The following is a 15,293-nucleotide window of genomic DNA, read 5'->3' as shown; positions in this document are numbered from 1 at the left end:
ACCACACGGTCACTTTTGGAGAGTGAAGAGGTCTCTCATGAATTTGCCGTGGATTATTTTCTGCCCAATAGTGAAAATTTTGCTTATTCACCGCCCCACTGAGATGAAAGTGAGCCTCGTCACTACTGAAAAATGTTGACCTCGCATGGATCCGGTTCAACATTTCTTGTGAGCAATTCATGCGATTTTCATAGTCGAGTGGACTCAACTCTTGGACAATCATAATTTTGTAGGGGTGGAAGAATAAATCTTGGTGCAAAATCCTCCTTACTGACCGATTAGAAATGCCCAATGCAATGGAATGTTTCCGGGCAGAACGCGTAGGCGACTGCACAATAGCTTCACTCACTCTTATCAAATTTTCGGGTGTTCTTGCCGTTTTGGGTCTTCCTGAACCTCTAAGTCTTAGTGTAGATCCAGTTTCTTCAAATGTACGCACCCAATTCGCGATAACATTACGGTGAGGGACGGGATCATGACGCGCAAGGTTAAACTGCAGCCGGAACGCTCGCTGAGTTGCGACGAACGATCGGCCATTTTCAAAAAACGTGCGGACGGCAAAGCCACGATGTTCACCAGACCAAACCATGGTAATGACTAAAAACGGCATGGACTGCCCGACGAAATGAAACCACCATAATCGTAATATCCCCACCACACGTGAAGTACCAACCTAACAAAACTGCACTGTTTGATTTGCCCCACCCTGTATAACAAAAAAACATGTGCCTTTGTCCAGACTCGGCTGACAAAGGTACAAAAAAAGGAAACACAACTTCAAAGTATTTAAGCAAAAGTGTTGACTGCTCGGCAGTTGCAAATAAAGAGAGCAATTTACGAATAATAACCGACGACCAAGAACGTAGGCCGTATTCCGGACAGTGGGGACCGAACAGCTGTCGCTGCCGAGTCTCACTCCCACCAACATAATAATAAAAATGTTTGAGTGCGAACACTATGAGTTGGGTACATTATGAATTTGATTTGATTAATTTGGAATTTATTTCATTGGTGGTTACTTACATTTTTTTTTTCGAAATAATACCAATTTAATTAATATATATTGTATAAAACCATAAAATATCTTAGACAGACAAACCGTCTCCGTTCAGAAGGATATTATATCACTGAATTCAAGTTTAATACGATCCATTACAGTAACCCACTAGTAACTTACTGTTACACAGTAACAGAGCGACATCCACTGACCCGCTTTTTTAAACGAATGGATCTTCGCAGGAAAAATTCCAAATTATTCCAATATGGCATTACAACACTATTATCACAAAATATAATCTTATCACTGTAAAAAGTATAACGTATTAACTAAATTAACGTATAAGTTAATAATTTAATATGAATCAAAAAAAGTTGTAAATTGTGAATACATTTTTAATATTGCATACTTATTACTTAAGACTTAAAAAATTATTTTAAATATTATATATACAAATAACTTCGGTAATTATGTACGAGTGTTGTTTGTTAACATAATATTTTTCAAATTAACTGGAGTAAAACACATTAACTTTCTAACTAGTTAAAATCCATAATTGTTGGTTCACAGATATTATAAATTCAAAAATTCAAAATAATATAAGATTTACATATTCACTAATCAATAGTATGTTGCTGGCAACATTTGTTAAATAGGTAAAGTAATAAATATAATGGTATATAATAAATAGTAGTTATAATAAAATAGGTAAATTAATTCAACTAACACACATGTGGGTAGTAATAATGAGTATAATCCAGATAATAAAAACTTTATTTTTTTGTCAAAGAGTAAGTATGGTCATTTGAAGAGTGGATATTTAATATTTCACCATTTAAATCTTTCATTAATACCTTTAATTCAATATTGGCATGTTTTTTTCACATATGCTTATTCAAATTATAATCTTTTGAGTACTTGGAATTACATTGAAAACACACATTACTAGAACTCATGGTAAATAATAATAATAAATTTAAAATTGGTTAATACAGTGTTAAATACTGTGCAACACACCACTGCTGTAAAACTGACATAATATACAATTATAGCAATTATAGTTCTCTTTTATTTCATAATAACTGGGTGTAAATGTGTGTATATGTAGCTGTAATTTATAGCTTTAATGAAGTCATTCATAGCAATCTTTATTGTACTTTATACTAGATCAATTTTATCTCGTTATGATTGGGATTACCTATTGTGCACATATTTTAAAATTACCAATATATCACCCATATATATAAATACAATAATATTATATCTGCTTCGTATTAAAAAAATGTTAAGACATTGTGTTAATAAAAATGTGTAACTGTCATAAATGGTTTTGAATTATTTTGTTTTACATCACACTATATAACAATATTGCTATTACCATTGATTATAAATACTATACTATAATAGGTACTACTAGTATTTATAATCAATGCTATTTTTATTAAATTAATTTTATTATATTTAATATAATAATATAATAAAAATTAAATTATATTATTAAAACTATTATTACTTTCAAAAGTTGGATCATATTGCATTTTGAAAGGCGGTAAAAATTCAAAATTATTTCGTGATAAGAATTGTATTTTGTGATAATAGTGTTGTAACGCCATATTGGAATAATTTGGAATTTTTCCTGCGAATATTCATTCGTCTTTTTTAACATAGATGTCACACTGTCTACACAGAGTTTATCTTAGTCCGTTATCGATGTTTTATTAATTGATAACAGGTTTTTGATAATCATTATCCATTTACATTTTCTACCCAAGAAAAAATATGCACTGTAAAGTTAATTTTTGGTTTAATGATTAAAATAATTAGTCACTATAATAAAATAAGTAAGTGCCTTTACATTCAATAATGTCCGGGTGGGTGATTGCCCCTAGCACCTCCCTCCCCTAGTAAACGCCTCTTATAAACCAGTCTTCGTAACAATAGCTAATATGTTGATATTTTGACGTCTGTCCAACTAATCATCTTTTTAAACACAGCCTCAAATGTACAGCTGGTAGAAGTTAGTCAAACACTTTTATTCAGTTGTGCGTTTCAACCTATCTTGTCGAACACAATCGCTTTAGTTTTTCTTTACGATCCTGTTCTTGATTCAGTTCCCTGACATGTTTTGAAAATTTTGCTCGTGTCTTTGGATTATTTAAAAATACAAAAACCTCTTTGATTGTGCCCATAGTATTTCGATTACCTTGTAAACCTTGGACATAACTTAAACATAACTCTTAATATTCTTGTTTGAGAATCAAAGTAACAAACACAAAGCGAGAATTGCTCAATGCTGTCCACATCTGCCATTTCGTCTGTTGTTATCGAAAAACATTAACTTTTATTGACTTAATTAATGATTTTAGACAAAATAATTTCATGACAATAACTGATAATTTCGTTTTGAACCTTTCAGCTTGTATACCGTGGATTTTTTGCGCAATTTGTTCTAGGTAAGATTTATCACCAGATAGTTTTGTTGCATTTATATGAAATCGCAATAAAACTCTAAAGTTACCGTCATTTTCTACTAGATTTTCTGTCATTAATATTCCATAATCATGGTGTGCCCGTAAGGAAATTTCTTGTGTTCCACTAAAAATCAAAACCAATATATATATATTATATAATGTGTGTAAAATAATACAAATGACCACTTGGTCCAATACAATTACAGTAAAAAATAATTTAATAAGTCACAGCCAGGTTGACTCCAATAGGAGAAATAAATATAATAAGTGACACAAATGCCGAAGGCAAAATAATTATACTAATAAAAATAAACTTATGCCTAAAATGGCTCTGGTAACAATAATAATAAAAATACAATATATCAATCTTGCCTCAAACAGCCTTATTTATAATAATATAATAATAGCAAATTATCAATAGTGCCTCAAGTGGCCTTTGTAAAAATAATATAATATTACTGAGGTAACTAAATTACTAATATTAAATATTGAGCTGCAGCTCACACAATTACAAGGTATAATTCACTTACGTGGCCACATAGCAATGTATCGACACAAGACCTCTAGCAAAACAAACGAACCCCTGCAATTCACAAATGCAGGACCAACAGCGCTAATTGTCAAAGTTGTCCCGTTGCTGGTAAAGTGACAACCCTAGGTTAACAATTGTTGTTGTTAATAGTTGCTGAACCAAAATTACCTGACAATAGGAACAAGAAAACCAGCGTTGATCACACCAAAAAACAATAAAAAATCCCTATACTCGAGGTTTTTGCATGCACGACAAAAAAAAGGAACTGCTACGTAACAACTAATAATGATTTACTGGGTATTACTATTACCCCTAAAGGCCTACAGGACTTATCCGAACGAATTTAAAAAAAAACATAACGGGAATAGCGAATATGGTCAATAATTATGTAATCGCCATCGCCGCTGTCGATAACAACGAAGTGCTGCCAACACTAGTGCAACGCAACAGCAATAGCAAGGTGTATTGATAAGGTGTCGTCACTCTATACCCCTATGCATACACACTTTTGATTGAAATTTTTACCACAGCTACTATAGACACCAGAGCGCGCTTCCTGTCATATGAAGGCCGTTTTTACATACTGTTAAATACGAAATGTTATTAAAACTGTAAGTATATTAATTAAAATGTTATTATTTTTGGATTTGCGTACCTATACTATAATTTATATTTATTGTGTTTAAGAAATGTCACGTTGTACTTAGATACAAGCAAGGGATACCTACCGGAGTACCGGACCCATATCTTACTCAGAGTTTGATATGAGCATGACAAATTAAATTAAACAAGTCAATGGGTAATTATTATTTATTCCATATCGATAATTATCGAATTTTTCTACTTGAAAATTTCATATATATAATTCTAGCCCTAATTTGATTAGTAATCTGATAGAGTTGAGTGGGTAATAAGTATTATTATTTTCTAGTATACATAATACATAAACAATTCTAAAAATGTTTTTACATTTTATTATAACTCAAACTAATTTTGAAATATTTTAAAGTTTTTTTTGTGTTCTCTTTTTTTCAGCAACTTGCTCGTTTTTTCTTTTGCAAGCAAATATCATCCTTGTTTTTACATAATATGTAATTATATACTTAGTTAATATTTGACTATGTATTGAGCAACCAACCTTTGTCAAAATTTTTTGTTTATTTATTTCTTCAATAACTACAAAATATGTTAGAAAAATAAGTAGTTTAAAATGTACCTATATGAAGTTTTTAAATTTAAATGCAATACCTATTACAAACATATCTTCTATTAATATGTGTTGTTTCATACATTTTTCATCAATAATTTTAGTAATTATTACTTCTAAATTAAATATAATTTCTTTTAAACTATTTGAAGGGATTAATAAAAATCATTTACTTCTTGATTTAATAAGATTATCCTCTGGATCCAAGTTTTGTTCATTGATATCTACATCATTAATCAATGATAAATAGCAGTTTTCACAATGTTTGGCAGTTGAAAATTTTTTGGCCTGTCTTGCAATATAACCAATGAAATATGTTAGAGCTGATATGTCAATACTTTCATTTGTAGAAGAATTTTGTTTTGTGTAAGAATGGTCTAAAAGTGCATCAAAATGTCCTTCATCTAACAAATCATCAATTTGTTGTTCTAGGTCAACTCTAGTTAATTGATCATTTTTTGATCCTATTGGTGACATTCTAATCAAAGAATTTAACATTTCACCACCACTTATGTTACTGCCTTTGGGTGGTTTTATAAGAGAATAACAAGAGAGCAAACGATAAATTTGTTTAAATTTCAAAGGATCCGGATGTTGATTAGCTCCACAACCTTGTCTTAAATTTCCAAATAGGTGCTTAAAAAAGTAAGTAAGAACAATGAATTTATATAACTAAGAAGTAACGAAAGTATTTTCTTAAAAATGAAATATTATAATATTACTTTATAGTTAGAACTTACCTCAAGAGCATCCTGATTTATTCGCCTTGTCATTAAATAAGAGTAACCTACTTTGTTACATAAATATTCAACAAGTTCTAATGCACCTTTTAGTGATACCAAAAGTCCGGGTTGTCTTTGAATTGTAAATTGGTTCTGTTTGTTTGTACACGTTTGCCAAGTTTTCGAAAAATCTATAAATTCCTCTTAAACCTAATCAAGTAAAATATATTATAACATATATCGTATTAATTATTGTAATACCAAGATAATGATAGATTTTTTTGTCTTTCTTTACTTTATTTGCAGATGAATTAGTATTACTTCCAAGTCCGTGCATTTCAGTTTTTGAAATTCATAATGTCCACCATCACATTAATTTTTCTTATAAATTGTATGGTTGAACTACAATGTATAAAATCTGGATGATCTCTGTTCATTAATTCTTCCATACAATCTGCCAAAGTACCACTAAAAATTGTAACATTCAATAGAGTCAAATTAAAAAAATGTAAAACAAAATAAAATTGTCCTCTATTTAAAATGTATGTTTTACAATACTTTTTATTTATAATATTTGATTAAATTATCTTATTTCTTTACATATTGTAGAATGAATAACTTACTGTGAAAGCCATTTTAACATTCATGGTTTGATAATTTTGAAGATACAAATGGTCTTTTTTTAAATTTATAACACAATTTAATGTGTTTTTGTTCATCATATTTGACCAATGATTTCCAATGATCAAATTCAACTTTACCATATGGAGTCTAAATTAAAAAATATATAGTAAATACCTTATTTGGTAATCATTTATATTTTTAGTATTAACATATTAATTATTTTTAGATTGTAAATATCATACCATGAGAGTTTTGCACTTCAACATTGTTTTCATTAAATGAGGAAAATCTGACGTGAACCACAATTTTCTAGTTGAATCAACAGGATGTTGACAACTAACATTACTCTCATTAATATCAAACAGTTTCCACATTGCTCTGTTCCAAGACCCGCCATCAGTAACAATATTATGAACTTGGAGTCCAGACTTTTCCAACAATAATATACTTTCTAGTATTAATTTTTGTAGGATATTACAGTTTGCATCGCCTTTGGTTAAAAATGCTCCTATTGCTTGAATCCACGAACCTCTAAAAGGTTGATACATAATAACCAAAGCGTTATCCCCCATTTCATTTTGCTGGCTTTTTGGTGTAAATTTTCCTAAATCAACTAAACCATCAACTTCTAATGTGGATTTATTGAATGATACTGCTGGTGTTAAAGCCATTTCATCCAATAACAAACATCCTAACCAAAGTAATCATTTTAATTAAATAATTAAATAATTAAATATATATATTATATACCGGGTTTCTCAAAATTAGGGATATATTTATCTTTTTCTTTCATTTTAAAAACACTCTCTTGAAATCCATAAGAAGGCCGTAATTGCTGAATATACCTTTGTAAAGTTGACAAGGATGGTAATGGTAAAATGTTGTACCGTCTAATCTTTTTATATAAAGCTGGTCCTTTAATCTTCATGAGTATACATTCATATACCCAGTCATTAGAATATCTTATTCCTTTTTGGGATTTAACAGATGAAGCTTTAAAAATTGTTCTAACAGCTTCTTTTTGTTTAGGTGAAAGATCTTTCACAATTTCTTAAAAATTTTCAATTTCCAAAGTTTTACATTTGTTCATTAAATTATTTATATCAGTTTTCAAAGTTTTTATCTGAATACATAATTTAAAATATATATGAAGGGTACAAAAATGCTTTTAAATAATACATTGTGATTAGTTTAATACCTTATTAAAAGGACGTCAAGTTTGTTAGCTTCTTTTTTACATAGTATTCATTATTTTGAAGCATACACGATGTCTTTGTTTTTTTTTATCATTATACTCGTACTGAAATTGACGACAACATTTACATTTTATACTTTTTCCTTCCAAAGTTATTTCAAACCTTTTTTTTTATTGATTGTATATAATTTATAAATATTTTGAGCTGTAAATAACAAATTGCATTATTAAAACTTTTTTTTTTCATTATTAAAACTAATATTATTAATTATAATATTAAGTAATATACCTACCTATTATATATATTTTATTATTATTATTATATTTATATTTATTAATATTATTAATTATTATTAATAATTATCATTTTAGTGCTGAATTTGATTTTGGTAACATGGAAAATAATCACATTAAACAATTAACAATGCTTGAAAATATGATTGGTGAAGATAATAATGCCAACTTAAGTGAAAATTTTGTTATAGAAAATAATAATGAATAATGATAATTCAGATGATTTGATGAATATAGCAAGTTTTTTTAATATTTCAATTGAAATTGGTTGCATGTTTATATTATACTAATATTAATATTGTACTATTATTTCTCACTGTTTACAGGATTTAAATAACTGTTCAATGTCAATATCAGGTTTAGAAGGGTATGAATATCCAGTACAGGGGTCTCCAACCTACGGCCCGAGAGCCGGTTCCGGTCCGCCAAGCTAATTAATGTTTTGAAAATAATATATTATTTTTAATTGTTTTTAATTTATTTTTTATTGAATTGATTAATAAAATAAAATGAATTTACAATATTTTCTTTTGGTTAAGTATTATTCATAACAACTTATAATTTCTACACATTTTAACACATTTCTAAAAATGTTGGCCCGCGATGCCAAAGCGTATATCAAATTTGGTCCGCCGTAAAAAAAGGTTGGAGACCCCTGATCCAGTAGATCAAATACAGCCATTATTTGATTTGCTGAAAAAATGGGATTTGGAGTGTCTATCTAAAACCTTGATTGGTAAGTAAACTTTTTTTTTATATACCATAACATTGGTCTTTTGTTTGTATTAACAAGAAATATTTTTCATTAAATAGATGAAATGGTTGATATTAGCAATCATGAAAAGGGACCTTGCTATTAAAATGTTAAAAACATATCCAACCGGTATAAAAGTTCTTTTTACTCACCAACTTGAAAATTGGCAGAAGTCTCTTGATCAGCAGGATGTTACTTGTTTTTCACAAACAACTGATCATAATGAAACAACAACTATTAAATCAACTTTAAAGTCCCATCAACATTTAAAATTATCTTCTACATCTGTACCTAACTTTTAATTTAGGAGAAATATTAAATGCATCTTCGACTGGAAAGATGATAATTGATTATTTTAAAATTAACAGCAGATTAAATAACAACATACGTGTGTTGTTAGTTGATTCAATTATCAGTTATGTGATAACTAAAAATATACCGATGTCTATAAATCTTGCTGACAGCATTGCGACTTATATTGTTGCTATGTTTCCTTCTGAAGTGAAAGTAAGTTTTTAAAGATTGGTACCAAAGGTATAAAAGCAGGAATTAAATTGTATAATATTTTTTTTTAGGATACATATTTTATGAAAGATGGACATAACAAAAATCCCAAAGGGAAAATTTACGCCAAATATTATAATTCAATGAGAACGCTTAAAACAAGTGGACTGGTACCTAGTAAGGAACGAGTAAAATCTGCAGTCGAACGACATACACATACTCAACGTCGACATGATAAAGAATTTGGTAAAATATCATTTAAATTGCCATTTCTTCTGTTTTAAATGTTGTCTTTTAATTTGTAAATTATCGTAAAATACTGAATGTAATTAATTATTATATTTTATGTACTTTAATGTTATATGAACTATGATGTTTTATAGAACCTGAAGACGACATTCATTATATGATTGATCAAATACAGAATGATACTAATTGTTCATTCCCAGAGCTTGAAAAATTATGGAAAGGTACAACAAAATATCGTATAAACAGTATACAGAATTCTTCTTCTACTACATAAATTATGAACAAATAGAAAAACTATGCCTTACCACTTGGCTACAGATTAGTAAGTTTTTATCACAATAATAGTATGAATACCATATACTAGGATACTTTGTCCCAAATTTCTTGTTTTCATAACCTAAAACATATAAAAGTATTTCACTTTGGTTAAAAATACTTTTAAAAAATATTTAAATACAAGTATCCAAATACTTTACAAGACTAGGCACTAGGAAGTTATAAACCTCTCAATATTCTTTTTTACGATCATTAGTAAATTTAAATATCCTCATTTTACAGTATAGAATAATTAATTATTTTTTCAGATTGATCTTGACTTTAATATTCTGTATCCAAAATGTTCAAATTCTGTTTCTTAGTTTGAGGAAAAATTAGAAAAAACTATGTTGTTGATGGATGAACATGTAAAAGATATAAATTGTCGTAAGATTTTTGAAAGTTTGAAGGAGTCTCATTCAACAATTTCTGAAAGTAATCAAATACATATAAAAACAAATTTTAATACATTTTAATAAAATATATTCATTTTTTGTAGATGAAAAATATACAATTATATTTGTAACGTCACAGAATTTTGACGCTTTTTATTAGAATATTAAATAATATCTTATAATATGTCCACGTCCTTTTATTATATAACTCATAGTATTTCCATAATCTCTATTATTATGCATGCGCTCATTAAATATTATAATTACAAAAACACTGTTATGTAATACTAGTCCCCTGACCTCCCCTACATGCAGTGTCCATCGCATCGATGTCGCAGAGGGCGCTCCGCCGTTGCTGTCGGGCGTCGCGGTCGTAGCCGCTGGCGTATACGGACAGGGCAACCTGTTTCCCCACTAATGTATATTATACGAAAGTTCCCGACGCGACGCACTGACCAACCCCCTACCCAAGAACATCGAAAAGCCGGAACGGCCTACGACCAGCCACCGACGTATAGTACCGAGCTGTCTGTTTTTCGCCACCATCGATGACCGATCTCCGGTGTTCGATTTTTGTTTCTGCTCAACGCCATTGACTCTCGCAACACGTCTCCCGGACTCAAAATGTTTGTTATTTGTTTTCACCATCGGCGGAATACCACCATGATGGGCTGAAGTGACGTCATAGGCCCGAGGCGGGCGAAGCCATCTCAAACATCATCAACTCAGTACAAGCAGTCATCGTCAAGTATTATTTTTCCCCCAACATTCCCCTTTTTTCATTTTGTTTATGTATCACCCTAGCTTTTTTTATATATACTCAGATTTTACTCAGAGGTGCCCCGGTAACCATCCTGCGGAGCCGTGGGTCGTTTCCTTTAATACATCTAAATGTATAAAGCGTCATACCGACGTATGATTATCATTCCGTGCCGGTAACCGCTTGTCGGAGCCGTAGCATTATCTTATATATTTTTTCCCTGTATTTTGTGCACTTTGCCATGTGCCAAATATTATATATTTTTTCCCTGTATTTTATGCACTTTGCCATGTGCCAAATATTATATATTTTTTCCCTGTATTTTATGCACTTTGCCATGTGCCAAATATTATATATTTTTTCCCTGTATTTTATGCACTTTGCCATGTGCCAAATATTATATATTTTTGAGTTGCACTTGCCATGTACCTCATTTTATATTATTTTATTCATATTGTTTAAAACACACCCTTTTCTTAAAACCGTGTAAAATATATGTTAACTATATGATTACCTTATATTTTGTCACATTTTTTTATTAATATTATTTATTTTACTTTTTTTTCCCCAATATAAATCCTCGGCATTTATTTGCCGTTGCGTGTATCAAAGCCTATGAGCTCCACCGACTTGGCCTTCGGGTCATCACGCGGTGCGGCTCCTAGGTCACGACAGAAGTGTTCCCCTTTTGTCGTGGGTGGTTTTCGGTAGGTAAAATGCCCGAATTCTCACATATGGCGACCGTGACAGGACACGATGTCCAAAATCCCCTTTGTAACTCATAATACTTTTATTTTTTTTTCTTTCATAAGACAAAATGAGAAAAAAAATAAAGAATTTAAAAAGTCTATGAGAATCAAATCTAAAAACACTCAGGCAGTTATCAAGAATCCACCTATTAAGAATACAAAAAAGAAACAAGAAGAAAAAGTAATTAGAAAATCAAAAAAACCAGTAAACCGCAAATTATTTTTTGAAGTTCCTACTGAAAACGGTGACGGTGTTCAAAGTGAAACTGATGATGATAATGATGAAGAAGAAGTTGCTTGTCTTTATTGTCATGATTTATACAAACATTCTAAATCTAATGAGACATGGATACGTTGTAATTTCTGTAAAAAATAGGTGCACACAGCCTGTGCAGGTATTGGTTTTGGAGTAAAATATTTTGAATGTGAGTTATGTCAAGAAGACTGAATTTTAAAAATTAACTAAGACTGAAGTTCTAAAGTTAGTCTGAGGAAGACTAATGTTCTATTAACAAACAGTTTATTATTTGTTTTTATTATGTTTTATAGAACTAGTCTGAGGAAGACTAATGTTCTACTATCATACAATATTTTATTTGTTTTTATAATGTTTTTACAGAATTTTAACTAAAGTCTTGTTATTTATGTAAATAATAAAAAAATTAAACTATTACCTACATTCCAACAATTTAATAATTTATTTCTATTGAAAAGTATACAATGGTTGCTTATATAAATGACATAGTAGGTACATTTAAAAAAAAGTGAATTAAAATTATTTGTTTGTATTAAATGCATAATTAGACTTCAGAACTATGCGTATAATATAAATACAAATATGCTGCTCATGTTTCATGTGTTAACTGACATTATTTCATTCAATTTTTTTTTAATTAAAAAATGGTATGTCATATTAAGCCAGTCTCCCCTACTTTGTTTCTATTGGTTTTAAGATAATAATAAGATTTAATATTTATTTTACACATTTATACGTCAATTATATTTTAGTATTTGTCTTGAATAAGAAGTGTGATCTTCTCGTGGTTATCAAGTTTTGAATTTTAATATTATTTTTACTTTATTTTACGTAACAATATAATATCATAATGGATGAACGCATGATTAGTAATGCATTAGATGATTCTGACACTTTTTCTAGTGACAGTTTTGACGATAGTGATAGTGATCCTATACATCATGTTGAAAGTGACAATAATAGTGATCCTCCAAACTCGTCAGATCACGAGGATCAAACTTTTCAAACATCTAATAATAGTCAATCAAAATGGAATACAGTAACAGGTATTAATCAAAAAAATTTTAACTTTACGGGTAATTCGTGGTCATTAGTCGTTTTAAACGAGGATAAATAAATGAGAAATAATTGAGTTAATGGTCATTGAAACAAATAGAAACGTTCAACAATTTTTAAATACGCAAAGAATTTCACGTGGTAGTAGGTTTTCATTTTGGCAACCAATATACAAAAATGATATGGAAAAATTTATGCGACTTTTACTGTGGATGGGACACGTAAAAATGACTTCAATAGCCGACTATTGGAGTAAAGTTGAACGGTATAAAAATGGTGTTGCATAGAAAACTATGAGTCGAAATAAATTTGAACTCATTCTTAGGTTTTGGCATTTTGAGGACAACGCGGATCGCTTATATAGAGTAAGAAAGTTACTTAATATGGCAAATGAATTAGTAAAAAATATACATAAACCTGGGGAAATAGTAGCTGTAGATGAATCTATGATACCTTTTCGAAGTAGACTTAAATTTCGACAGTATATTCCAAATAAAACACATAAATATGGCGTAAAATTTTTCAAGGTATGTGAAACTAATGGTTATACGTATACAATTATTATATATGAAGGAAAACAATCTAAACCTGGAGAAGCGTTGAGTGAAATAATAGTCACTTATTTATGTGAAAATTATCTAAACGAAGGGCGTACAATAGTGACTGATAATTTATACGTCTGTGCCATTAGTGGAAACACTTTTGCGCAAAAACACTCATTTGGTCGGAACTCTTCAAAAAAATAGACGTTTTTTACCAAAAACGATCATAGAAAAAAAAATTGAAAATAGGGGAATTTGTCGGTCTTGAAAATGATTCTGGTATAGTAGTATCAAAATTTAAAAATAAGCGTGACATTCACTTACTTAAAACACGTCATCAATTAAATATGACAAATACTGGGAAGAAAAATAGGAATCATGAAGATATAATTAAGCCAGATATCATATTATTCTGTAATGCTGGAAAAGCTGGAATAGATTTATCGGATCAGTTAGCGTCATACTGCACTCCTATGAGGAAGAGTGTTCGGTGGTATCACAAAGTTGCAACTGAGATAATTTTATAGTGTTAGGAAGGAATGAAGCACAAAAAAAATGTAAACAAGTGAATACTATGTGTGAGAAATGTGAAACTAACCCTTATTATTGTTTTCAAATTTATCATAAATAAGTAACAAATTTGTTTTTAAATTTGTCATATTATAATTTCTTTTTACAAAGACAAGTGTTATATATTTTTTTTTACTACGACATGTGTTATATTTTAAAACTTTAATTCTAAGTATATTTTTTATGTTATTAAACATTCAAAATATTATTATGATATTGTTTAATGTTTTGTATAAGTATACAATAATAGTATTATTTTTAAAATATAATAGTCGTTAACACATTTTAATTGTGTTGTATCTTATTTTATTGAATTATTTGAATCTATAAAACATTTAATATGATTCTTGAGTGTTCTTATTAATAAAAAAATCATATGGATTAAGAAAATGTATATATTTGAAAAATTGGGAGTTACTGGTACTACCCACTATACTCCAAGGTAAATAATATAATAAAGATTTTATTCGTTTATAGTTTTATCCAATAGAGCGCAATTATTGTATATACTGAGGGTTTTAAACTAAGATAAGCTAAGTGTCATTGGTCACTCTCGTGGTAAAGCGAGAAAAACAATGTGAAAGTTACCGATACTACTCGTAGTAATGAGCGTTGAAAAATATATTGGTAGCCAACGTGTTAATAATGATAATACAGTATTTTCCGAAACTCTTAGAGTTGATTGAAAATTGCCTTTAGATTGTCCACACTTGCTACAGGATGAGAACAAGGTTTCATCACATCTGTATGTGTAAGCAAAACGCCTCATCACCTTAAAAAAGTTAAAATTTGAACATGATTTATTAAATATTATATATATATATAATAGTTATTTTTATTCATTGACTAATTAAAAAGTAGTTACATTTTTTAGGGACTTACATTCAAAGAATTTGTCGTTAGTTTTATTCCATAACAAGTAGATACATGCTTTATCGATTTGTTAAAGTTTACAAATGGTAAGGAGAACTCCAAATTTCATGATTTCATTTTGGGACTTTTATACGTCTACTACAGTGTTTCTCAACCAGGGGGTTGCGAATACCTTGACTTAGGGTCGCGTAGGTCAAAAATAATAAAACGCTGATTTAAAATTGATAT

The 15,293-nt window shown here is 29.5% G+C and overlaps 1 protein-coding gene and 1 pseudogene across 2 annotated transcripts; both read left to right on the top strand.

Annotated features, from left to right (window-relative positions):
• The window catches only part of LOC149061989 (uncharacterized), a 354,191-nt pseudogene that overhangs the window by 111,232 nt on the left and 227,666 nt on the right, over window positions 1–15,293 (top strand).
• LOC107165674 (uncharacterized) lies at window positions 8,264–13,329 on the top strand. 2 transcript variants are annotated; one of them, XR_016189395.1, is made up of 5 exons: window positions 8,264–8,778; window positions 8,856–9,303; window positions 9,372–9,546; window positions 9,684–9,871; window positions 10,134–13,329. XR_016189395.1 is itself a non-coding variant. In XM_089215957.1 (5 exons), exons 2-4 carry the CDS (start codon window positions 9,136–9,138, stop codon window positions 9,821–9,823), a joined length of 483 nt encoding a protein of 160 aa, XP_089072083.1. In that variant the 5' UTR covers window positions 8,275–8,778; window positions 8,856–9,135; the 3' UTR covers window positions 9,824–9,871; window positions 10,134–13,329. The 2 variants fall into 2 exon arrangements, 1 of the variants encoding a protein (XP_089072083.1); XM_089215957.1 differs by having other exon boundaries at window positions 8,275–8,778.

The sequence above is a fragment of the Diuraphis noxia genome, unplaced genomic scaffold (assembly GCF_037042655.1).
Source record: "Diuraphis noxia isolate RWA-SAM2 unplaced genomic scaffold, SU_Dnox_SAM2 contig0001, whole genome shotgun sequence".
NCBI classification, from domain to species: Eukaryota; Metazoa; Arthropoda; class Insecta; order Hemiptera; family Aphididae; genus Diuraphis; species Diuraphis noxia.
Note: the sequence above shows the minus strand (reverse complement) of the source record. Positions and strands in the feature narration are given on the sequence as shown.

Coding starts and splice junctions, on each gene's coding strand:
- LOC107165674 (XM_089215957.1), top strand. CDS start 9,136: ATGATAATTGATTATTTTAAAATTAACAGCAGATTAAATAACAACATA. Junction 9,304..9,371: donor TGTTTCCTTCTGAAGTGAAA/GTAAGTTTTTAA, acceptor ATTTTTTTTTAG/GATACATATTTTATGAAAGA. Junction 9,547..9,683: donor TCGACATGATAAAGAATTTG/GTAAAATATCAT, acceptor GATGTTTTATAG/AACCTGAAGACGACATTCAT.